Raw genomic sequence first — 26,528 nt, 5'->3', positions numbered from 1 at the left:
TATAAGAGTGAAAACAAAATAAATGAAATTGAGTTGGGCCAGGCACACCGAGCTCAGACATAGGAACAGCCTAAACAAGTGAACGGAGGAGGGAGGCGGAGGCCGATGGAGAGAGAGAGAGAGAGAGGAAAGTAGTGGGACGGAGCACGAGTCGGTGGGACAAAGATTTAGGAGATGTGTTGGGTGTGCAGCGAGTGACGGGCGGACATCTGAGTAACCGCGGGACGCGGACTTCAGCAAGGCAGGCAACTCGCCGAATCCCGCGTGCGAGAAAAAAACCGGCGGAGCGTTCGAGAGAAAGAAAAAAAAGATCATTTAATGTTTATTCAAAAAAATTGCATGTGCTCACCAGTTTACAAAGACATGTACATCATTTATTATTCTTGGTGTTGTTTACCTATCAATAATAACGGTAATAATTAATATTATTTCAAACAACAATGGCTTACAGAGTGAGTGCAGGTATGTGATATATATATAAAAAAACAATACTGATGAAATGCTCTTATAATAATAATTATTCTTTTTTGGTGAAACTGATGGCACGCGCTCCTCCTCCCTCTCCGGCCACCATCCCGACGCGCTTTCTTGTCGACACGGACGCCCGTGGACCGAAAGCGATCGAAGGCCGTCGAATTCTGATTTTTTTTGACCGTTGGAAACGGAACCCGCTAAACGAGCGATTCCCAGAAAAATTCCAGCACTTTCCGCGCAAACGGTGACAAACTCCCCACCCCACCCCCCTCCGTTACGACAAGAAGCGCGTTGAAGGCCGGTCAAACCTGAGGGGGGGGGGGGGGGGGAGGTCAAGTCGCAGAGGTGCTGCCGCTCGCGACGGGAAAGAAGGCGTCACAACTCTCGGAGGGGACGGCACCGCACCCCTAACGGCTCCTCTCGAGTTGGTGGTCTAGACAAGGCTGCCCGGAAGCATCGACCACTCGCGCTGCAACGCGGCAGGGGGGGGCTCGCGCGACGGGAGCGAGCGACGCACTGTCGCCGCACGGTCGTTTTACAAACCGCGGCGGCCTACTCCCCCGAAGCCCCCCCCCCGCTTTGAAGCCCTTTGGATTCGACAACTTTGCGCGCGACGTGAAGAACCGCGAGTGGACGTGCGGAGGCACCCCGGCACCGCACGCGCGCACACGCGCACGCGCTGCTGGTATTGTTATAAATACGTTACGCGACGAAATAGCGGCGACGCGTGACAAGCAAAAAAAAAAGGTTTTACATGTTGTAATACGCGAGTTAAGAAAGTCGAAGGAAGAATTAAAAAATAAAATACATATATAGGTGCACTTAAAACATTAAAGCTCTGTTACATTTACCGTTTGTACTTTTTTATAATCAGCTTTAGCGTTACTTACACGTTTTTTCTTTTTTACATTTGCCCTTGTTGTTTAGATGCAGAACGTGGAATTGTGTTTTGGTTCGAGGGTCAGGATACCTCCGAGGATCAACTCTTCCGCACGGCGCAAACCGAGAGCCTTGCGGCCTGCGGGCGCGCGCTTGCCGCGCTTTCGCGTGCAAAGTCGGCCAAATCACAGAATGATCGGTCTCAAAATGACGACGCGATGATAGATAGATACGATAATACAAAATCTACGCACGCCGACGATAGGTGCAACTTGAAAGGCGGATCGGCGAAACGCCATCGTCCCATCCGTTGCATGAATTTCGCCGTCAACGCACGCTCCAACCACCATCGCAGTCTCGTTCCCCCCCTTTCACTTAAATAACCGTTCTCGTCCTTGATATGCCGAGGCCGGCGCGATCGACGCTCAGAACCTTGGAAGCACGTCCTCTTAGCACCATGACATCTGAAAATGTGTGGACTTTACAAACGTAACAGACGGTTCGGTCCGTTCGCACGGTAAACGAAGTGGCGTTTCGTCTCATCATTTCCAATCCCGCCCTCTCCGTGTCTCTCTCCATCTTTCGCATGTGCGAGCGCTGCTGTCCCGATTTCGCGAAGCGATCATCGCCGTTGTCCGTCGGCTCGCTCCTTCGCGGCCGGACCCGGCGTTCCGGAGGTGGCCACCGATCCGGCGGCTACGAGATGATGCAGTTCTTATTCCTGCGCCGGCGCTGCTGCTTCCTCGACAGCGCTGGCATCGTGATGGAGTGTGGCGGCTGCCCGCCGTACCCCATCGTCCCCGCCATCGTCCCCGCCAGCGTCCCCGTCAGCGTCCCCGTCAGCGCCGCCGCGCCGCCACCGCCCTCGCGGTACTGACACCGCACCGGCACCACGGTGCGCGGGATCGGCTGCCCCAGGAAGAACCCGTCGTCGTCCGAGTCCGACGAGGAGGACGAGCAGGTGGAGCACCAGTCGTCCGAGCTGTCATCCCCCTCGTCGTCCAGGTCGAGCGCCAGGTCGGCCGGGTAGCGGTTGGGGAAGCGCTCCACCGTGATGTGGTTCTGCGGCGCGTAGATGGAGCGTGGCGCCTGCGGGTAGCCGCCGCGCGCCCCGCCGTCCCGCCCGGACTTGCGCTGCATCAGCTGCTCGTAGTCCTCGTGCGTGTGCACCTCCGGCTCGTCCTTGAAGCGGCACCGGCGCCGTTCCACCGCCGCCAGCTTGTGCAGCGCGTTCTCCGATCGCGAGCGCCGCGACTTGCGTGATCGGTGGTGCCCGTGGTGATGCCCGTGGTGGTGCTGCCCGCTGTGGTGCCGCTGCCGGCTGTGGTGGTGCTGCCCGCCGCCGCCGCTGCCGCTGGAGGCGCGCGAGCGTCCGTCGTCAAAGTCCATCGGTTTCCGGCGGGGGCGCTCGCTCAGGGGCGCTCGTGGGAACGGCATCGCCATCTGCGGCGCCGCCGCTGCCGCCGCCGCCGCCGCCGCCGCCGCCGCCACCGCCCCCCGCTCCGGTTCGAACTGGGCGAGGAAGCGCGGCTGCGACTGGGAGCGGCGCGCGCGGTCGGGCGGTCGGGGCACGGCGCCGCCGGCGCGGCCGCCGCCATCGCCGTGGAGGGGAGGCAGCTCGGAGGGGCGGCCCCGCTCGCGATCGGGGCGCTGGCTCGAGCAGAGGCCGGAGAGTGACTCGGCGCTGCGGCAGCGAGAGCTGGAGTTGAGGGTGCCCGCGGTGCTGAGCTTCTCCGCCGAGCCGAGGCCGCACTCGCTGCCGACGAACGGCAGCGAGAACTTGGACAGCTGGTCGGGCGACTTGCCGTCAATGTCCACCGAGAGGCCTGGTGATGTTTGAACAAAAGAAAAAGGGAAGGGGTTTAATTTTTTCGTGAAATCATTTACACGTATTAATCAAAGGAGAACTGGAAAACTGTCAGTTTCCTTGCATCGGCTGCGTACACTGCTGTGAATTTTCTGGACAATATTAATTTGAAATCGTCAGCGCCTTCTCTTCAGATGTTTGAGCACACTTCACCGCATCCTGTCAGTGCGGGTTGGTGAATGGGAGGCCCAGGACCGGTTCAGGTATCGCCTCGCCACCGGTGTTAACCGTGGCTGGGAATCAACGTCAGGTCACCAGGTAGGTACAAACAGCACGCTCGCCACTACGTTATTAACTCCACCAGCGGGCAGCGACAACAAAGTTATTTAAACAACACGTAAATACGAAAGGCATCTCAACGATGCCAGGCAGGACTACATAAACAATAACACAAGTTGGGCAGATTGGGCCACGTTGTGACACACCGCGTACGATGTTGCTACGTACTTAAATCACTAAACACATCAGCTGTCCTGACTTATGAGCATGTGTGTGTGTGTGTGTTTACATCGTGTCATCCATGCAAATCGCAGACAAAGTGGGAAAGGCAGCCAGAGCCGGAGTGGAATCATTGCCCAAGTTCTGTGGTTCTATATTGGGAGATATTTGGCCAACTCCATGTCATGAGCAGTCACCACAAACAAAACCAACATTTTTGTTCCATTGCTCATTAGTTGGACGATTCGGGATCGAGCGACGAGACGGCCGAAATGTTTACATTGGCAGCCTGGCTTCTCTTTTAATGTACTCACTGTCAAAATATATTTAAAAGTTAAGCTTTTAAAATCTTTTTTAAGGAGCCTAAAAGCTTACGTTGACCAGTTTCAAGCCGGAATGACCGTACACGCGGCAGCGCCCGTCTAGCCGCCCCCCCCCCCCCCACGCCCACCCCGTTCAACTTTAGGTTGCACAAACAAATAAAAACCGATCCGTCAGCGTCTCCCGTTCGAGACGCGTCGCTCCCGCCGAATGAGACGAATCGGCACGGCACGACGCGTCACTCACCTGATCCCGGGGACGCGGCGGCGACGGCGGCGTCTCTTGAAGCGCGAGAAAAATCGTCCAGAGCCAAAAAAAAAACGACGGCGTTCTGCTGCCGACAACCCATTTGCAATCGACCGAGCAGCCGACCGATCGATCGATCGATTATTCCAGGGCGCGGATAACGTGGGCGGCGAGAGACGTCTGAACCTTTCCCGGGGCACCCCCCCCTCCCTTCAACCAAGCCACGCTGAACAAACGCGGTGAAGTACGGTCAAACAACCTCCATGACCGGCACGTCGTGGAGACACCTTCGTTCGGTATTGGATCAATGAATGTATGTATGTATAAGAGGCTAAATGTCCAGCCCTTTTGTAAATCCACTGCTGGATGAAGGCCCCCCACCCCCCCTCCCCTGCCCCACCCCGCCTCGCCGTGCTGGTCATGGGGGCGACGTAAATCCGAATTGCAATGTAGCGTGTAACATGGATATTCATCTTTTCGCTGTCCCGAGCCGCTCTTGTGAAGCGTTCTTCTGTATCAAAACCACTCTCGTTCCTTGGCACGCGGTGATGCGTCGTACAAACGCACAAACGCACGCCCATCGAAAATCCACCCGCCCACCCAGACCCACCTTCCTACGCACACCTCCTGACCACGAAGCAATCGAACCCCCCTAGATATTCCTCTCCGCCCCGAGCCCAACCGCGTCGGGTTATTGCCGGTGACGATTGAGGCACGCGTGCGTTGTGTCACGTGTTGCGCTCGTCAAACGCGTCACGCGCTTTCTCTCGGCGGCTCTGTTGACCATCGCACGTTGCCCGCTGCTTATCTGACATCCGTGCCGACTTTGTACTCAACCCATCTCGACCCGAGTGTGACATGTGGCCCTATCTCACACGGCGGCCGTTACTTACAGCCGATAGGAAGAGGCAGTCTAGGCGGAGGAAGGGCGAAGAGAAAGAAAGAAAGAAAAAACAAAACCCCTCGTGAACGTCGCTCACCGGTGATGTTGGAGAGAGGCAGCGACTCGATGGAGTCATGCGGTGACGCCCGCCCCGATTCCATGTCCATCAACCCCCACACGGCCGCGCCGAGCCGCGAATGCTGCTGCAGCTCCCTGGCGCTGAAGGCCGCCGCCGCCCCCTCGCGATGTCCATCCTGGATCCACGGCCCCGGCGGCGGAGGCGGCAGGAAACTCATCTCGCCCGCTGCCTTGTAGGCGGCCTGCCGCACGCCGCCGCCACCCTGGGGGCCATCTTCCGTCCGCTGCCAGCTCTTCGACAGGCCGTACAGAGGGTTGTAGTCGACCAGCGGGTTGCCGTAGTCGCCCACGGCTTTCGGGTCCTGGAGTAACCGCTCTTTGGTGCCGCTCGCCTGGCTGCCGAGCGACTCGGCGGGGCTGCTGGCGCGCCGGCGGTATCCGGCTCCGCCGCCGGCGCCTCCCATCGCCGCCTCGGGGGAGCTTCTCCCGCCGCTCGACGCCACCGAGCGCTGCGTCAGGAAAGCCTGAGGCTTCTTCGGAGTCTGGTCCAGGCCGTACGCCGCCGCCGCCGCCGCGGCAGCCGCGCCGGCGGTGCCCTGCGGCGACTCGGCAAAGCCGCGGAATCCCGGCGCGCTCCCCAGCTTGTCGAGCGTGCTCTGCGCCGACGCCGCCTCCAGGCTGTAGCCGGACGACTTTGGCGCGAGCATCGGCTGAACGGCGAGGGCCGGTGCCGCCATCATCATCGCGGGCGGCGCCGTCATCCCCGACGCTTCGATGGCGAGCGGCTTTTGAGTGCCGGCGGTGGCGGCGGTGGCGGCGTTCGTGCGGAAGCTGCGGCGAGAGTCCCGCGAGCGCGCGCTCTGGAAGGCCGAGTCGGCCGAGTCGGAGGCGTTGCCGTCGTCGCCCAGGCTGCAGGCCTTGGAGCAGAAGACCTGGCTGCGCTGTGGCAGGAAGGGGAAGCCCAGCAGGGAGCTCTTGCAGCGCGCGCAGCTGAAGCAGCGGTCGCTCGCGTGCCAGAACTGCCCGCCGTACGTCACGCGCTCCTCCTCCAGGCCTGGCGCGTCGGAGACGGGAAAGGATGGCGGTTGAAAGACGGGGAGGGGGAAGAAAGGGAGATGTCGTGCGTGCGCGGCGCATTCGGTCACGCTCGGCGAGTCGCGTCGTCGTGTTTGCCGTTGGCGGAGAGGGGGGTGGGAGGGTGGGGGGGGCATTTGATTCACGCGAATTTGACGGCCGTGCTCGTGCCGAGCGAGCGCGGGAAACAGCGCAGTCCGGAGGCCGAGACCAAGGGGCCCGGATAGCGTCTCTGCTGAGTGGGGTGCGGGCAATGCTTTAATGACGAGTCCCAGGTGCAAAGTTTCAATCATAACGCAGCGTCTTAGCAAGAGTTATCGTGCTCGCCGCCACCTGCCCCCCCCCCTACCAATTATAGACACCCAGACAGGACAGAGCCAATGCATTGACACTGCAGTTCCAATGTGAAAGTCAACACGTCCGTAATGCACCCTCTACCCACGCCCCCCCCCCCCCAGCAGACATTTGAAACTTCAAAAGCACTTGAGTAGGGAGTGGACAGGACAGTGGAACAACTTCTCCCGAGACTCCGAGTCACTGCAGCGGGGATCGCGGCAGCCCCATAGCTACAAATCCTGTGTATTTATTCAACTGATGTCCATGGCCACAATCGACCGTGGCCATGCAACGCAAACTATGGACCGTATGAGCAAGCCTCACTGTGGGTCTGTGTGCTCGGAGGAGGAAGGAGGAGGAGGAACACCAAAACGACACAAACTCCCTCTCTCTGCTGAAGCCCTCTCGTTATGGCCAGCAGCACCATCAGGACCTCGACATTGGCATCGACCTCCCGAACAGATTGCCACCATCAAGGGCAAGCACGTCAGAGTCAAGCGGGGTCGGGGGGGGGCAACACGCGGCGGCGGGCTAGTGGCACGGCGGGCGAACGTGCCCACGGCGATGCCGCCTGCCCGGTTAAGCGCGGCAACTCCGGCCTCCTCACCGATGTGCTGGTGGCAGCTCTCGCACGCCACCGTGTGCCGCGCCTGGAAGCACGAGCAGCAGAAGGGGCGTCCGTCCTTCATGATGTAGCGCTGCCCGCCCAGCACCACGTGGCACTCGACGCAGCTGAAGTGCGAGATGTGCCAGTGGCGGCCCTCTGCCTCCGTGCACTCGTCCGCAAAAATTATCTGGGGTTCGGAGGGGTGGGGGACAGGGGACAGGGGACAGGGGACAGGGGGGCAGGTTCGGTGTTAACGCTCGAGACGCTACCGGAGTAAGACCAAGGCGCCCCCCCCCAAAGGTCTGTACGGCTCAGCGTTATTTGCAGAGGGTGTCAAATCCTGACCGAGTAGTTACGGTTGTTATTGCTCGCGGCTCAGGGAGCCGGACTTCAAGGCATCTTTAGCATTGACGCAATGGGACAGAGTGACCCATGGGAGAGAGAGAGAGAGAGCGCGACGGGGGGAGGGAGGGAGGTATTCTGGCTGGCAAACGAAAGGGAAATGGCAAACATCGTTGGCAACCATCGCCAGCGAGAAACTCTCAAAAGAATGTCTCCGGTGCGTGAGCCTCGTTTGTCCGTGGCATTCGACAACGAGCATTAACTTCGTCATTTTATTGGCAATTTCGGAAAGTCGTCATTTGGTGAAGTTGTTATTATCAGCGTTCTGTTTCGCTTCGATTGCATCGATACCTTTGAGTGTAGAGTTGTATTTTTACGTACAGCACTTTGAGACGCTTCAGTGTGAAGGAGGCTTTTAAAATAGAGGTTACGATTGATAACAATCCCTCAAGGCAGCACCCGCTTCACTAGTGGAGTGCATATAAAAGAAACAGAGAATATGGTTTTGTATTAAAAAAAAGAAGATAATCATTCAGCGCACCATATATATTCCACGTAGTTCACATTCACGGGGTGTGAGATGGATTGCAGCATCGCAAGACAAAGAACTACGACTATTTTTTTTTATTTCACCAGGTAAGGCCCACAGAGCTGTGTAGCTCTTTTTCAGAGGCAACCTGGCCACAAATGATAGCTCAACGAAGTGGCTTATCGTGTGGAAATTCACAGCAGCCAAACACTCTAAACGCGCGTTTAGAGTATTTGGCTGCTGCAAATTTGATAGCTCAACAAAGTGGCTGATCGTGTGAAAATTCACAGCAGCCAAATACTCTAAACGCGCGTCGACTCTAAATGCGGAGGGGAAAACCGGAGGGCCCAGAGAAAAATCCACGCGCGATGTCCGACGTTTCGATCCCAGGCACACACGCAAGCGAATCGCCGGGCATCGTTGCCGTGCGACACGATGCGGGGGAGAGCCGCGTGTCGCTTCGGCGAAAGCCTCCACAGTGACAGACGCTTTGGTGACCGTGAGCTGCCCCGCTACCGCTGCTGCAGCCGTAGGCAGAAAAGAAAAAGTTCCTCGAGCCTGCCAACTTCTGCGTCTTTCGCAGCGCACAACCGCTAAAAGGCCCAAACGCAAATAAATCAACGTCAGCAGCGTGCGTTGCGCGTCGCAGGTGTCTCGCGTGAAACAATAAATAAGCGCTGCCTTTTACAAACAGAGCGCGCGCCAGTTTCGTTTACACATCTGCGAACTGGACGAGAGCACGCTTGGAAACGTACGACTCGGAAGAAATGTGTCGAAAAAAAAGTGTTTTGCCCGATTAATGCGGCTACCGTATATAAAAAAAAAAACGAGTGTAAGTACATTTTCACAACAATAACTTGTGTGAGTTTTCCTAAAACGGTCCAGGTGGATGGGTTCGTGTGACTCTTGGCACAGAACCCCCGCGCGGTTTGCGTTTGTGATTTGCAAGTAAAAAAAAATGGAAATGAAAGGAACAAAAACACGACGTTGTGGAACAGTACTTCGACGCCGCAGACGTCTTTAAGCAAATTAATTAAAGCACAAAAAAGTCAACCGTGCCCGGCGCGCTCTTCCCCCCCCCCCTGCACCGCTCGGCAAAGAATTTTAGCGAAATTGACTTGTCAGCTTTTAGCGAACGTGGCAACAGATGCAATGTGTCACTGGGCCCTGAAAACTCGCCAACCCAAACCCCCCCCACCCCCCCCCCCCACTTACGGGAGGGTTGGTTGGTGGGGGTAACGACAAATGATATATTTTCGTTTACGGACAAGGGGAATAGGGGGCGGGGAACAAAAATTACGGAAGAAATAAAAAAAAACGGGAAAAGTAGCACTCATCACAGCCCTGGCTTTCGTGTGGCCACCAAATTTACTTTAGGGGGAGCGGCGCTAAAGGTGAGAATCTTACGGACGTGCGGATTTTATTCTATTACGTTCCCGCAGGTCTCACGCGGGTGGGCGGTGGGAGGCCGTGGTGGGAGGTGGGGGGGGGGGGCAGCGGCTACCACCACCACCGCCGCCACCGCCGCCAGCGCCGCAGCTGTAAATCTAGACGGTAACTCAATCAGGTGAAGCAGCCATCGGGGGTAGGAGTGGAAATCACGGTCAGCGGTGGTACTGGCCCCACTGGGCCACCCCCCCGCCCCACCTCCCATCACCGTTCAAATAATAAAATCCTAATGAGATGGACAGGAGGGGTATAATAGACACAACGGCAGAAAGAAAGTAAAAAAAACGGAGACATAGTTTATAGGATTCAGTGGGATGAGAAATGCTGATGGGGTGGACATCAGATAGATGACTTGGATTGTTGTGTTAATCGTCTTGTGTTGCGGATATCAGGATTTGAATATTGAGCTGATTATTAAATATATATATAATTTTACCGGGATAATTTCTTGAGACGGAACATTTCTTATGCAAGGGTGTCCAGTGAATTATACATATTCATTCTAGATTTGAAGCTTTCGTGACTGCAAGGATTCATACTCTTAGGTTTTTTCGGTAAAGTCACGTAGGTAAAAAATAAAATTAAAAGTTAATAAAAGTAATAATGGAAATAAAATAATAAATCACGACGTTTCGGAGGCAACACAAGTCTCCGTCATCAGGTGGGACCGTCACAGCTAAAATTACTGTGTTGCCTCCGAAACATCGTGATTTATTCTTTTATTTTTAATTTATTTCCATTATTCCTTTTATTCACATTTAATTTTATTTTTTACCTACGTGACTTTACCGAAAAAACCTAAGAGTATGAATTATACATATTTGATGCGCCGCCAATTTGTCCACAAATCCGGGCCCCCGCCTGAGCTGCTTGGCGCTCTGAGCTTTTGCCCGGCTTGCTTTACGCCCCGCGACGCCACTGGGAGTGAGGATTACATTCGAAGCCTGGCTCGTGCCGCCTGAAAGGGCTCGCTTGTCTGCTCAGGGACCTAAGTGGTGCTGACAGGTAGCGGTGGGGGCGGTGTGGGCGGTTTGGGGCCTGTGGGGGCCGGTGGGGAGGGAGGGAATTATGATGATGATGGTGGTGGGGGGTGGTGGGGGATGCAAATGAGGCGAGACAGAGGCCTTTAAAAATTCACGGTGGTGGTGGCGGCAGCAGCTCGAGTGATGGATGGAAGAAGATTGGAAACACAGGAGGGAAAAAGGTAAAAAATAAAGTACAGACAATCCCGCCCCCACCCCTCCTCTCACCTACGTCTCTGGTTAACCCATTGGTCCTGTCCGGCATCGCTGTGGGACACGCCAGTGACCTCCGCCTTCCATCAGAGGACACACGTAATCACAATCGTGGCCTTCGATCATGCGGGACAGAACCTGCCGAGTCCTCAGTGCTATTCTTCCATCTCTAAGCCCACCTCGCAGCGGCTCGCAACACTTAAAGCTCTGCATTAGACAGAATTAATACTCCGTTGCGACACCGTCATCTCCCACCTCGGGAAGCGTAAACACCTAAGCCTCCGCACAAATTAAATTCAAGAGTACACGACTGTGCCACCATCTGGCGGTCACCTCGCGTGCTCAAACCCAGGGTTGGTCTCCCATCCAAGTGCCTTCTTATCCAAATCGAGCACGAAAGCAGGGAAACCGGGAGTGCAAAAATTGCCAGGGGCTTGGCTTGTCCTTCCCCCGGCACCTCCGATTAGCGCGGTCGCACGCAGGCACGCACGTTGAACCTCTTTCGCGCCGTACGTCGCCAGACGCGCCAATCGGAGGCGGGCTACGGACGGTGCGAAGTAAGTTCAAACACACGGATCGTTTCGCTCTTTTGACGCTCGACCTTTGACGCGGCGGGCCGAGCGAAGCGCGCGCGCGACTGGCGGTCGGCTCGCACACGTCTCAGTCGGCCCAGCGATCGCGGCGAGGGCCGCTGCCGCTCATCTCGCCGAGGAGCGACGGGAGGGGGAGAAGGGGCGCACCGGGGTGGACGTCAAAGTGAAGCCCGAGATGGAAATTGGTGCGGATTTGTTGTTGTTGTTGTTGTTGTTGTCTCCATTAATGCGGAATCCCCCTACGGGGGCGAGCGAACGGGAGCGTGCGGTGCCGATTCGTTGACAACGGAGGAGGCGTGCGTGTCCGTAAAGCAACGTCGCTTCGACTCTCTGTGGCCCCGTCGCGTTTCTTTGGGTTTGTAATCCGGCAACGCCCCGATGAGTCGTCATGAGGCTCTCTCGCGACAAGAAGGGTCACGCATCGAGTTGGGCGAAGCGGCGCGTGCGTGGCGCTTCGCGAGCACCGCGCGGCGAACCCAGCGATCCGAGTTTCTATTCCTGGCCACGGACAACATCAGCGGGGCAAGCGACGTCCGAACCGGTCCCAAGCTTCACAGTCGCCGCCACTCACTGCCACCGCCGGCGTCGTGTCGCGACCCCGCACTGACCAGCGTGGTGAAGTATGGTCAAACAACCATCACAGCCGACACGGCATGGGTGGGGTATTGACACAGGGCTGCCAATTATTATTGAATCCCAATCGGTACTTGGGTTAAGAGAGACGACGGAAGGAGGCGGCCAGCAACAGAGAGCATTAATGACGGGGCAGAAGGTGTCCTATTTAGTTGTGTTCTGAGTCTGGCTCACTCGGCGCAATGCCGAGGGTAAGATCAGACGCAACACGCATCCCAACGAACGTGTCCGACCCTGCCCGGCACGCACGCCCCAGCAAAATCACAGCGTTCCTTCTGTGCGCGCATCCGCCCTCGTCCCGTCAGCAGCAATCGCGTCGTCGTCATCGTCCAATTTAAACACGTGGGTTTGCATCGTTGGCCGTTGGAAACGAACCTCCGGTTAAGCACGAAGGGCTACCTACGGCTGGCCACGTGAGCTTACGTTAGACGCATACAAACGAACGCGCTCTCGCGGGGGAGAGCGGCGGTGTTGTTTCAGGCGACGGGAAATGCGCGTGAAGATTGGAGGTGATGGGTGCGGGTGGGGGGGTGAGAGGGGGGAAGGGTGAGGGGCGGTGTTGGGGGGTTTGGTACGGGGGGGGGGGGCACGCACGAACATGGCTTGCAGATGTCTCCGTGAGAAGGCAGACACCCCCTTCCTGGTTTCACAGCTTCAGTTGCGACCAAGAAATCCGTCGGTACCATTCGGAATATAATAATAATGGAAAAAACTAAATACATAACACGGCCGTCAACTTCGCAGTGGCACGGCCAACATGACGCGAGTCGACGAGGGCGCAACGTTTAAACAAACGCAAACGCTGACGGACGCGCAGTTTATAAAGCCTTCTAGCACCCGAGGTCGGCCTCGATGACAGCTCGAGTTTAGAATGATTCCATAAAAATTGGATGGGACCGCTGATCGAGCATCGCGGGTGGGAGCCTGGCGACGCCGGCGAGCACGCAGCAGATTCCCCCCCTGACCGCTCCCAAGCTGCTCACGCTCTCAGCTCCACGAGGTTTGACGGCGGTAAGCCAGCCGGACAACACTGCGGTTAGGCCACCCGGTTAGGTCACCGGGTTAGGCCACCCAGTTAGGCCACCCGGTTAGGTCACCGGGTTAGGCCACCCGGTTAGGCCACTGGGTTAGGCCACCCAGTTAGGCCACTGGGTTAGGCCACCCGGTTAGGTCACCGGGTTAGGCCACCCAGTTAGGCCACTGGGTTAGGCCACGGGTTAGCCCACCCGGTTAGGCCACCCGGTTAGGCCACCCGGTTAGGCCACCCGGTTAGGCCACCCGGTTAGGTCACCCGGTTAGGCCACCCGGTTAGGCCACCGGGTTAGGCCACCGGGTTAGGTCACCCGGTTAGGCCACCCGGTTAGGCCACCCGGTTAGGCCACCCGGTTAGGTCACCCGGTTAGGTCACCCGGTTAGGTCACCCGGTTAGGCCACCGGGTTAGGCCACCCGGTTAGGCCACCGGGTTAGGCCATCCGGTTAGGCCACCGGGTTAGGCCACCGGGTTAGGTCACCCGGTTAGGTCACCCGGTTAGGCCACCCGGTTAGGCCACCCGGTTAGGTCACCCGGTTAGGCCACCCGGTTAGGTCACCCGGTTAGGTCACCCGGTTAGGCCACCGGGTTAGGCCACCCGGTTAGGCCACCGGGTTAGGCTACCCGGTTAGGCCAACGGGTAAGGCCACCCGGTTAGGCCACCCGGTTAGGCCACCCGGTTAGGCCACCCGGTTAGGCCACCCGGTTAGGTTAGGTCACCCGGTTAGGCCACCAACTTAGGCAACCCGTGCTAGACCCACGTTCGTCCGCGAGATCCATTCCCCATCGGCGGAGGGTCGACCTCTGCCCGGCATCCCTCCTGCACGGTTTCATAAAAATGTGGTACCGATTTGTGGGAAAGGCTCTGACCTAACCGCCTAGAATTGTGCTCGGTCGGCTTGAGCCTGGGGTAGTCCCTGGGAGGGGCGACTTGAAACGCGCGAAACGAAGGGCGCTGCGACGCCAAGCTGGCAATCAAAGGGTCGCGCGGCAGAAAATCCATCTCGCGCTGCGCTACGCCGCATCCTGCCACGTGTGCTCCCAACAGCTGGGCGTGATATCTCGCCGAGCGTTATCCGGGTCGCTGGTTGACTGGAGGAGGCGGCACGCGACGCTTATCGGCACATCCCATTGTTAGAGGTGCACGGGACGTGGCGTGCCGGGGTGCGAGAAAAAACTAATTTCAGGGTTGCCGACAAGGCGGGAAGGACCCGGCAGAAGTTAGGCCCCCCGGAAGCAATGAGCATGTTGGGGCCGGGGGCCCTCGACTGTCCGCAGCTCGCGGGCAACGTCCCGAGGGTGAGCGAGCGGGGCGAGCTCACCAAGCGAGAGAGGGGCGACTACGCGAGCAAGGGAACGAGCGAGGGGACAGAGGCGAGCGAGAGACAGCACTGCACCCCACGAGACTCGCGCCCTCTCCTGCACGATGAGACCGTCCCGGTGCAAAATCAGACACCCCCCACTCACGAGACCTGCCCCCCCCCCCCATCTCCTCCGCAGCGGCAGAGGATTAACTCCGCAGCTGAGGCCGTCAAGGATTTGTACAGAAATAGACGGCCCCCTCTGCCTGAAGCAGGTTAATAAATAAATATCGTGGGGGGGGGGGGGGGGGGGGAACCAAACAACCCCTCAGCGAGGAGGAAAAGCCATAAAGGGTTCAAATGTCAGCGCCGGGAAGAAAACGGCCAATAAACTCCACACTGGCTGGGGGCGAGAAAGAGAGCGGGAGAGAGACCCCGACGTGCATTCGGGGCGCACGCCGCTTACCCCGGGGCGACAGAACGTGCCGGTTAACGTGCGCAGGCCCTCTCTCCGAAAAGGAGACGAAAGAAAAAAATTAAAATGCCGGACATATTGCGACGACAACGTCTAAATAAAATAGACGCGGAACCGTGCGGCGGGATTGAATAGAGTGGCCAGCGTTATTAAAACTCCCGTTGCGTGCGTTTGTGTGTGTTTTTTTAAATTATCCCTCAAAGCCACGCAAGAGTCTTCGGATGGCAAATTGGATTTTTTAAAAATATATATATATAAAGTAATCTCCCTCTCTCCGCTCACCACGTCCCCCTTATAATCACCCAACGGTGGAGCGCCGCGGTTGAGTGCGGTGCCGCGGTGTGACCGGTTACCGAGCCGGCATTCTGCCATTCCGGCATGACGATCATTCCCACCGAGGCGTTACTGTTTGCCAACGCGTGCCACGTAACCGGACTCAACCTCCCGCGAATTAAAACGAGCAAGACGAACGACGAAACCGAAGACGTGAGGACGAATATAACGCGGGGGAGAGGGGTGCTGGCATTGGCCCTGGTGCAAGGAATTAATGGAGCCCCCCCCCCGTCCCAATTTCCCCCGCCCCCAGTGCAGTTGCACCGCCTGCACACTCGTTAGCTACTCCGACGACAGTCCGTGACGATCTTGGCTGAGAGTTGGTGTTCATACACAACGAGGGTACAAGGGTGCAGCCCTGCGCTATTGCTTCCTCATGCCAGTATTGTCAGGCGGAGATCTGGAGTGGCCCCTTGAGCGAGTATTTTGGGCCTACTGCTCTTCCACATGGGCCAGACCATCAGGAGAGGATCGGGCACAAGAGCGGAACACAACGTAAGCACGAAGATTGGGCGATCGCTGTGAAATCGCAACGGCGACCGACAACGTCGGCAGCGACAGCAATTCCGTTTTTCCCGACTGTTCGCTTTGTTGTCACGATCGCCATCATCACGATCACTATCGTCATCATCGTTGTCGTCATCATCACGATCGCCATCACCATCATCACGATCGTCCTCATCGTCGTCGCCATCGTCACGATCATTGTCGCCATCGTCACGATCGTCGTCATCGACGCCATCGTCACGATCGTCGTCATCGACGCCATCGTCACGATCGTCGTCAACGTCGCCATCGTCACGATCATCGCCAACGCGACCGCGATCGTCACCGCTGCTCCACCTCACCTCATCACACGCGGCGCAGCGCGGCTTGAGCCGCTCGGCGTGGTGCCGCCCGCAGTAGAGCTTCCCGTCCACGTAGAAGTAGATGAGGTCGACGAGGAGCTCCCGGCACGCGGCGCACACGAAGCAGGCGGGGTGCCAGCACGGGGTGTGCCCCGCGCGCGACGCAAAAACCGCCATCTCGCCTCCGCCGATGCCACCGCCGCACTGAGGAAGAGAGGGTGGCGGGGGGGGGATGGGCGCGGGGAGCGGAGGGGAACACGGAAAATTTGTTCGTTAGTATTGAGAACCGCTCTCGCTTGCTCGCTCGCTCTCTCCTCTCTCTTCCCCCCACGATGACCGGTCGCGTTCCTGTTTTCGCGGTTGCACTTGGTGCGGTTCTCCGCTGCGTTTTCCGGGTTGTACCCGGGAGCTGGGGGGTGGGGGGGGACAGGCTGTCAGTCGTAGGCAGAGGTAGAAGAGAAAGACGTCGAGCCTGCACTTGCAACAGGCAGAGCAGTCGACAGCACGGGCTGTAGGGGGGAGCTCCACCGAGGCTGCGAGGGCCAACGGAGGAGAATGCGCGACCTCCCACCGAGCGGAGGTTGACATGGCGGGGATCGACAGAGAGCCTTGGTTGATGGAGCGGAGAGCGCGCACGGAGGGGAGTAGAGTGAGCTCAGAGGGGGGGAGAGGTAAAGGGTGCAGGGGAGTAGCGTGAGAGGGGGGGGGGGCGAGTCCACGGAGGACGCGAATCTCTCTTCTCCGGCGCCGCTATCTCGCCCCCCCCCCCCCCCCCGTCACGGCGCAGCGGAGTAGAACGTGGCAGCAGCGTACGTTGCTGCCGAGTCAAACGGCATCGGGAGGGACCCAGGTGGCGGAGGGGGGGGGGGGGGGCAGAGGAAAACAACGCGGGGCCCCGGCAGGGTGCGTTTTGCGCTGCAAGCCAAAACACCAGCGGAAGTGGCGAGAGACGGGATTTTGTTTGCTCAGGGCACGCGGGGGGGGGGGGGGGGAGTCTCACGAAGGATGCCCTCGTGTTTTCATTAAATATCTGGTTACACGTCGAGCGTCCCTCGCCTCCCAGACTAATTTTCTCTCTTCCATCGGGGGGGCCAGCTGTGCGCCGAAACCGTTAACGAAATAATGAAAAGTAAATATATATATAAAGGTGGGTCGGACATGGGCCGGTCAAGAGATGCCCCCCCCTCCCACCCACCGGCCTGGGAATGGGCTAAGACACTGATGCGGTTGGGGTTCTCAAGCGGGCTGCCAGGCGATGGCCTCGGCCCGGTGTTTTTAACAATAGCTGCTCGCGCACACAATACAAAAAAACCCATCATGTTAAAAGTTCGTTTTTTACCTGATCCACCAACCCCTTCGTCACGACCATCCACAGCGCTCGATTACAGGCAGCCACAACGCAGCAGCAGCAGCAGTGGCAGGTAACCACCGCTGGTCCAATCAAGCTCGGATATGAACAGCAGCGCCACGTGCACAGAGTATCATAGCTTGCGCACGCACGCAGGCAGGCAGCGCGCACAGCATCTACCCTGCTAACATTTGCCTCTTTTCTTGTTTTGTTATTTCCTTCGGATTTATGTTTTTTTTTTAAAACCCGCCACCGCCAGGCCAGGCAGGTGCGTGCCAGAAACATGACATCGTCATCATCCCAAGGCTCATGGCAAAACATTTTAATATATTTAGCGCCTTGTAAGCCCACGACGTGCCCTGTAACGACGACTCGGACGCTGGCGGCTATTTGTTTGCTCCGGAGTCTTTCATTAACTCCGCCGTGGCGACTGGGGGCAAATTGCGGCGCATGGCATCGCTGTCGCGTAGTAAAGTCCACGCGGCCGCAAGTCGGGACATGGGGCCCTCAGAGGGGGGGGGGGGGGGGGGGAGAGAATGGGGGGGTGGGGGGCGAGGGCAGGGGTGGGGTGAGGAGGCAACGAAGGCTTGGGGATGGACGTGACGTGTGAGCTTCTACTCCTCCAAGGGGGGTGGGTCACGTGGCCGTTATCACTTTATATGTCACGCATTGTTGGCTCTCCTTGAAACGGATGGTGGCTCTGGGGGCACGCGCGGGGCAGTGATGTCATCCGGCCGCCTCCGTAGCCCGCAGCAGAATTGGCCCGTTCAGCGATGGCTTAATCGCTCGGCCAAATAAATGTCCTGGTGGTCGGCACGTTGGCTGGTTAGCCGCCGCGGCCGTAGCGAGGGGCACGGCGGGCGTGGTGTGCCGCACGGGTGCGCGTTCAATGTTTGCCGGGTAACTCTCTCCCCGGGGCTGCTCGGAGCTCGTGGTGGAGGCCGAATAAATGTCCTGGTGGTTGGCACGTTGGCTGGTTAGCCGCCGCGGCCGTAGCGAGGGGCACGGCGGGCGTGGTGTGCCGCACGGGTGCGCGTTCAATGTTTGCCGGGTAACTCTCTCCACGGGGCTGCTTGGAGCTCGTGGTGGAGGTTCCGCGTTTCCCATGGCGGGGACTGGTGTCACCCAAGGACGATTAATGTCAGCAGAAATAACATGCAATGGGGTGCTTCGGTAATCTGGTTTAAATAATTGTATATATTCTTTTTTGGTTATTCATGACGGGTGCCCATTCCAAGTCAATTTTGTTCGCGTAATTTGCCGTTATCCTCCTTTTGGTAATTTTAATCCTGACTAAAAGGTACGGCCCCTCTTAAGTTCTTCACGCTCGGCTGGTTATGTAGGACCCGGCTAATCCCTGGGCCAACTCTGGGCCAACTCAGCGGGGGATCTGGGTGGGGGGGGGGTGGGGTTGACATGGGGGCGGGGGAGTGGTGGTGTTGGTGGTGGGGGGGGAGTGGGATGGGAAACGTCACAAAGGCAATGGGTGGAAAGGTGACGCCCGCGACTTCGGGGGAGGCAAAATAAGCTTCACTTGAACACTGGGGGCTGGGCTGTACTTTAACCCATTCACAGCATTGATTAGAAAAATAAGAATAGTTTTTGCCCTTTCTGGCAATAAAACAGGAGGTGTTGCGATATTCGAACGCCAAATAGAAACCTTTTGTAAGGAATCGAGTGCTGCATTAACCACACACAGCGATTGTGGCTTGTGGTGGACATGCAAACAAACACGGCTCTGATAATTAAATACTTGTGTCGTCTTTTAAACGGATTGGCCTCCACCAGAGACGGCAGCCTTCTCCGTGGCCTCGTCTCACCACCAGTGTCAGACCAGAGGACGCCAAAAGGCGAACAGCACAAAGGCAGCGCCCCGCGTATCGGACCGTTGAAAGCTCGGGGGCGAGCAGCTACGTCATGGGACCTTTTTTTTGGGACCTGTTCTTATTTTTCACTCTTTGATGCTGGCAACAACACCACATTTTTTTTGGGGAGCCTTGGCATTCGCCGCGTGCGACGATACGTTTCGGAGGGCGAACGCGGGATGACGGATCAGAATGTGACGCCGAGAAACAGGGCAGCGCCCTCGCTTCCCAAGTTCCTGCGCCCGCCGCTGCTGCCACGACACCCTTGGCTGGCCGATCGGGCCGATCGATGTCGTCGCCACCGGTGCCGTCTTCAAAACGTGGCCCACGGTTTGTGTATACCGCTCATCGTTCAAATAAGCGTGCGTTCAGAGTGTTTGTCTGCGATTAACAATGTTGCACGCGATAAGCGCACTTCGTTGAATTTCCGTTTGCGATGGTCCAGGTCGCTTCTGAAAAAGAGCTACGTAGCTCGGCGGGGCCTTACCTGCCCAAATGAAAAGTAGTTTAATAGTTTGGATTCCTTCGTGGAATTACCCAAGCGCACCGTCTGCTGCCCCGAGTGGACGACCAAAAAAACCCCGAGAGATGGCTTGTCAACGACGCGGGCTAAACCCTTCGGCGCGTCCTGGAGGACCCAGCAAAGAAACCCCAGTGCCAGCGAGAGAAGGAAAATCATCATATTGTTGGGAGTATAAGACGCTTGAGGCAAGGCTTCGGTGGTACGGCCATGTGATGCGAAGTGAAGAGTCATCAGTGGCCAAGACTGCCGTGCGTATTGAGCCAGAGGGCCGCCGTCCACGCGGACGTCCGAAGAAGCGATGGATGGATCGAATAAAGGAAGACATGAAGACAGTCAACGCATCCCCCGAAGATGCCCTGGACCGAGCCAATGGAGAAGACAATGCCGAAAAGCGGGCCTTGCGCCAGAGCGGGAACAACGCTAGGAAGAAGAAGTTGGGAGTATAAGACACCCCCGAATGTAATACGTGCCCCCAAACTTGTGGGCCCGGCGTCAATAAAGTTATACAGATTAGGTCACACGCAGACACCTACCGGATTGAAAGATGCACCCCCAACTTTTGTACGACCGATCATATCTGGATTCGAATGGAATGCCGCCGGACTCGCATCTCATTCCAGACCCAAACATCCTGACCTTGATATTCCTCCTCCTCAAACACATTGGTGTAACCATTAACCACATCAGAACATCAGCTGGCCAATGTGCGCATGAAAATGGAAAATTAAATACAGGCCACGGCAGTGCGATTGTGGCAATGCAAATCGCGTGGCTTGGACACGTTACCTGCTCACACGTGGCGCCCAGGGCCGTGATGGGGAAGGTCTTGACGGTTCCCCGGCCGAGCGCCTCGCGCTTGCGCTGAGCGCTGAACTGCTTCAGCTCCTTCTTCTCCTCCTCGCCCAGAGAGCTGCAGTACCGCACCTGCGCCGCCGTCGCCACCGCCGTTTAATGTCGACAACAAGGCCATCGATGGGCACCATCAACAATGTAAATGCCCTTAGTTCTTTCGGTAAAGTCACGTAGGTAAAAAAATTTAATTAAAATTAATGAAATTTCATTTTTTACCTACGTGACTTTACCGAAAGAACTAAGAGTATGAATCACGAAAGATTCAAATCTAGAATTAATGTCACCGCCACCACCATCACGTCCATCTGTGACACCATCAACAACACCAAAAGCATGAACGCCATCGATAACTATGACACCACCACCACCGCCGACAATGAGCTACCCAATGACAACCCCACGACGACTCGCTATGTACGATGCGACAGAAGTTCAACATCACCATCCAAAGCACGGCCAACAAAATTCACGCGCCAAATACGGGCAGACGTGGCATCTCAGTCAGACCCTCCGCACAGACGGATTCAAGGATCCGTCTATTAACCGCCATTTTTTGTCACTCTACAACCCTGACGTTGATGCCACTTAAATACACGCCATGCCCTAATTTCTCCACATTACAAACCAATTAAATAACACACGTCCCCCATTACGGGGGTAAATCCTCAGGTGGCACTTAGAAAACTCAATTACACCACGGGCGATTTGCGTAAGGGGGCCACGTGGGCCACTTATAACCACGCCCAGCCCAGCGAATATCATCAAGGAGGCATCCACCAGCCACACGCAAGGACAAGCCGTCCCCGTGAGGCCTACACAGGCTGCTGGGGCAAAGTGCACCTGCACCCATTACGTGGAGGTGGTGTGGCCAAGAAGCATCACGCCCGAGTCACCTTCGTCTCCCCAGCGGAGATGTTAACACATTGAAAGGTCGGCTACGATTACGTACGATTGGCACGGTTGGCCACATACGGTGCGAACGAAGTTCAACATACACGCCAACAAGGTACGTATTCGAGACCGAGTCGACCGGTTCAGATGATCGCCACCGCTGTTGGTCAAAGTGCGCTAACCACTGGATCCCCCGCATCCACCACACGCGCACACACCACACATACATACGCACGAACGCACACACATATACACACCAAAGACAAAGAACCCCTGTATAACCTTAACAGACTGTAGGGGCAAGTGCTATGAGTGAGTAGCACCTATGAAGGCCGGAACGGCACACGAGGGGGTGGGTGGCCAGCACCACGCCCGACCGCCTTTGTCTCCCCAGTGGCGATGTTTACACACCATACCAGGTACTCATTTGAGACCGAGTCAACCTAGGGGAGGCCCAGGACCAGTTCAGATAATCGTCACCAGTGTTGGCCGTGAGCAGGAATCGAACCCAGGTTGCCGGGTTCATAGCGCAGCGTGCTAACTGCTACACTACAGCTCACTGTATACGCACCACCCACACACACGCAAACATACGCACGCACACACACCACCAACGCAGGCACGCGGCCTGGCAATCGGCCGGATTGCAGATCTCCCACCCGCATGAAGCGACACACCCTTCGTGTGAGGCATCTGGATTAGTCATCATCATCATCAGCAGCAGCTCAGAAATGTACTTTCGCTGAAGAAAAATCATTTGTCTAAGACTGCAGGAATGGCATTCCACGTTAAAATTGGGGGTTCCAGACTGGCTGTGTTAGTTCGTTCCATCGCTGAGGATGCTTAGGGTGGTTGGTGGTGGCGGTAGGAGCGGTGATGGTGGTTGTGGTGTGGTGTGGTGGTTGGTGTGGTCGATTCTGTTGGGTCGGGCTGATCGTGAACTGCACTGGGTCACTGGCGCATCAGCCCATCTTGTGAATCGGGACTTTTCCTGGAGTTTCGAAGGCATTTAGATAAGTCGTGGATGTTCTGGTCTTGAAGGCGAGTTGCAATGTAATCGGTACAACTCAGAATCGATGCACGCATATTTGACGTCCCTTATTTATAACCCGTTAAGTGCCCGGTGAGATCAGAAGTCTCTTTCTTTTTCAACGTGTATGAATTATACAAACCACACAGCCAACTTGGTAGAACAAAATATGCTTTTAAAACAATGACCCATTACAAATGTGCACGAACATCCACACTCGGCTGCGACCAGTGAATGAACAGCGACCCCGAAAGTTTTTAATCCGCTGTTCATAGGTGTCAATCTTTGCACCAGGGTCTCATGCCAACTGTACTACACCGGGAAAGCCTCACGGAGCCCCATGCCTCTTTTTCAGGAGGCTGCTGCCAAGATTTCGCAGTAAGGGGGGCGATAATGATCACCAAGTACAATCCCATTTGTGTGACGTGCGGCGTCACGTTTCAAAATTTGACAAATATGTGGAACTCCCGACGCTGGCACGAGGCCGCCAGCCCCCTCGCGAATGGCATCGCGGGACCTTTTTAAACCTCCGCTCGCAAAGCGGGCGGGCCGTGTACGATTATGACTACAGTCGATACGCACGCCGCAGCATTGATCAGGTCGGCCACTCGAATTCGAACCGAGCCGTGGACCTCTGCAACGCCGCTGGGCCACGTCTCCGGCACGGCACGAACAAGCGGGCGTGCGAGAGAGCGCCGTGCGTGTGGTGCCACGGGCGACATCGCGACCCCCATCCCGACTCCCGGGGTGTCCTCACCTCGTTGTCGTGGGGCGGCAGCTGCCGCAGCAGTTGCTCGATGCGGTGTTTCTCTCCGGAGCTGTTCACGTACGGCACGCGGTCCTCCGGCAGGCAGCAGAAATACCGGTGGACCTGCGACAGTCATCGTCGTTGCGGAAACAGAAAAGGGTTGTTTAGTTTACATATCGAGATTTTTTTCTGTTAGATGCAGCCAAACGAACAAGTTGGCGTGGGAGCAGATTCCAGGGGTGGATTCTAGTAGCCGTGCATATCCGCACAAGTTTGTCCGCTCAAAGGTTTGCGACCAAGCACAGTGTTATTCCGATACATGTGTATGCATACAAAGGGCTTGATATCTCACGGAGTATTCTCCGGCTCTCTGGCAGACTGGAGTAGGCTCGTGCCTCGTGGTCACAGCTGCAGGTGACAAGCGTGGCGGATGTGGTGTGCCGAGCGCGGAAATGTTTCGCCGACTTGGGACACGTCTGGCTGAAATGAAGCCTTGTATATGACCCGCGTGGTGAAGTATAATCAAACCATCCCCCCCCCCCCTTCCCCGTTACCGCCATGGAGTTGGGAAGCCTTCATCCATTGGTGGAACGAGATAGGCGGAGTTTATTTATTTCTTCTATATAAACTATATATTGAAATCACCAGAGGGGCCTTAAAAGGTGTTTCTCAGAGGGGAGAAGCATATTAGGCCTAAGTTAAAGGCATACCATTAAAGCGTTGTTCATTTTAAGAGCTGGCTAAGTTTACATATTGGGGCGGCTTGAAGAAAAAAAAAAAGATTTCCCCCCTCCCAAAAAATTCCAAATTGTGCACAGCGCGTGCCGAATATAAATTACCTGCAACGTCTACACAGGGCGCACGGTCATAGCTCAAGTCAATAAGCATTTACATAGTCTCCAGTTATTTTGGCGGAAATAAGTCACATGGCTTGCAGGAGCAGCAGCAGCCAGCAGCAGCGAGCAGCCATCCAAGCCAACCGGCGGAAGACGGTGGCGATATATATTTTTAAACGCAAGCGTGCGACGTTTACAATGCCCACCTGCGCTCTGCTTACCGCTATCGACAGGCAGACGATAACAACGTCCATCAGCAAACAGAGACAAAGATCCCCCCCCGTACAGCCTTAACAGACTGCTTGGGGCGGCAAGTGCTGTTAGCGAGCACCTATAAAAGCCGACACCGGCGCAAGCGGGGGTGGGTTGCCAGCATCACGCAGGGCGGTCTTTGTCTCCCCAGTGGCGATGTTTACACACCGCACCAGGCGCTCATTTCAGGTTGAGTCGACCTAGGGGAGGCCCAGGACCAGTGCAGATAATCGTCACCGGTGTTGGCCGTGAGCCGGGTTTGTGGCACAGTTCGCTAACCACTATGCCACTATACACAGACTGTCGGAGCAAGTGTTGTTAGCGATTACCTATTAAAGGTCAGCACGGCGCATGAGGGGGGCACGAGGGGGAGGGGGGGGTGGTGGCCCAAACCACATCTCCCTGGTGCTGATGTTGTACACACTGATACAAAGGTATTCATTTAAGGCCGAGTCGACCTATTGGAGGCCCGGGACCGGTACTGAAAATCCTTATTTGTTGTTGGCCGTGAGCGGGAATCGAACTGGGATCGCCCGGCTCGTAGCGCGTCGTGCTAACCGCTGCACCACCGCTCCACCCACGTCGGTGCTCACGCACGCTGGCACGCACGCACGGAGTCACGTCCGCGAGTCGCATCCACAGCGCACAGCAGCACGAACCCAATACACGCCCCATATTTGAACACAGGAACGCATTAAGAAACACACAGAGGGGGGCCGCTGTTTGAATTTTTTGTGTTTTTGTGCCGCGGTTGTTTGTGTTGACGCAACGCCAGCAGGCCCCGAATGCCAAGGGCAACATCCCCACCGCCCGCGAGAGAACCACAGTGCGATCCGTTCAAGGCGGTGTTTGCTTTAAAGCGCGAGTTGCCTTTTCTGAACCGACCGAGCGGACGAGGAGGTTTTTAAAACACGCGCGGGCACGGGCGGGCGGGCGGGCGCGGGCGGGCGGGCGTATAGGCACTCGCGAGGGCACTCGGTGTGACGCTTGGGAGGCCGGTCTGATGCGCGGCGAACGCACACGGATGGCACGTAGCCTCGGTGGCGATTCTTCGACCCAAAGCTGCGATCCGATTCGAGAATGGAGGCATTATTTTGTTCTCGCGTTTGCCGTCTCGCTCATGTCGTTTCTAACCGTCGTTATTTCTGGTCTCGTTTCTCTCCGTCGGCGTGCGTGCGACGTTCGCACACGTTTTGCATGACATTTGCAAGAAGTGAAAACACATTTTGGGGCACTTAGTCGTCGCTGAACTTTGTGACGTTATCTGCAGACGCCACTGCGCGTGTTACGTCTCGAGTAATGTGCAGTGGTGTCCGCCCTGCGCTTATGAAAACATCGATTCCTTGTCACGTGATTTCACGAGTGTCCTGCAATCTACAGTGCCAATGACTCGACGCATCATTGCACCCTCGATCACTGCCTTCTCCTCACCTCCTTTTACGTCTTACAAATTGGTAATAAAATCTCCGCTGGAAGCAGAAGCCGTTTGATTGGATCTCAGCGGTAGCTCTGTGGCGTCCGCTTCTGTGAGCCATGCTTCACTTGAAGGGTCGCAATGCTCTGCTAGAGATCCGAACTAATTCTTCGTCCCGTGGCACGATGCCGATGGACGGAAATGACAAAAAAAACGAGACAAAAATCTCCACTGTAAACATTAGTCACAATTTCAGCTTGAAAAAATTATTTTGCAATAAGTTTGCGAGGGTCTGTTTCGCGTCTGTATCTGCTCTCGTAACCCACCCAGGTCTCCCTTGCGCTCTCAACGGCCTCTCAACTGGTTCTTAAATACCGGCTTTTGGAGTGAGAGACATTCACAATCCTGTTCACCAGCAACAGCGATGAAGGGCACGAGTTTATTGTGCGCCAGACTTATGTAAGGAGGCTTGCTTAGCAGAGACCCGCCGTGGATTTATTTCCCGACTTAGCCACGTCTGCTCTCCGCCCGCCCCCCGCCACCGCCACCAAGTGTCCACCTTCAAAAATTGTGTGTTTTGTTAAACTCTCCAGCCTTGTGTTTTCACAGCCCTGTGCGCGCGTCCCCCCCCCCCCCCTCCACGTGTTGGCGAGCACCGTTTGATGTGCTAGAACCGCTGCCGGGTTGTGAGGGCTTTCCTCCGCTTGCAGAGAGAGACGTGGAAACTTGCCGGAGCAGGGTGTTGTGTGATAACGCGTAAAGGCGCAGCCCTGCAATTGATCGCGGACGACACCGCT

The 26,528-nt window shown here is 56.6% G+C and overlaps 1 protein-coding gene across 1 annotated transcript in view; it reads right to left on the bottom strand.

Moving 5' to 3' along the window:
* Window positions 1-296: 296 nt before the first annotated feature.
* LOC133351759 (prickle-like protein 2) overlaps window positions 297-26,528 on the bottom strand; it is a 51,955-nt gene continuing 25,723 nt past the window's right edge. Inside the window, exons 3-8 of the mRNA XM_061567245.1 lie at window positions 23,239-23,352; window positions 20,495-20,632; window positions 15,973-16,176; window positions 7,204-7,390; window positions 5,206-6,240; window positions 297-3,179 (exon numbers count right to left, since the gene is read on the bottom strand). Of these exons, the coding sequence (XP_061423229.1) occupies window positions 2,050-3,179; window positions 5,206-6,240; window positions 7,204-7,390; window positions 15,973-16,176; window positions 20,495-20,632; window positions 23,239-23,352 (2,808 nt within the window). The 3' untranslated portion in view covers window positions 297-2,049. The remainder of the gene's footprint in view (window positions 3,180-5,205; window positions 6,241-7,203; window positions 7,391-15,972; window positions 16,177-20,494; window positions 20,633-23,238; window positions 23,353-26,528) is intronic.

This window comes from Lethenteron reissneri, chromosome 38 (genome assembly GCF_015708825.2).
Source record: "Lethenteron reissneri isolate LAM-NWPU_2019-01 chromosome 38, ASM1570882v1, whole genome shotgun sequence".
In the NCBI taxonomy this organism is placed as follows: domain Eukaryota; kingdom Metazoa; phylum Chordata; class Hyperoartia; order Petromyzontiformes; family Petromyzontidae; genus Lethenteron; species Lethenteron reissneri.
The sequence above is the reverse complement of the archived record's forward strand: the minus strand, read 5'-3'. Positions and strand labels throughout refer to the sequence as shown.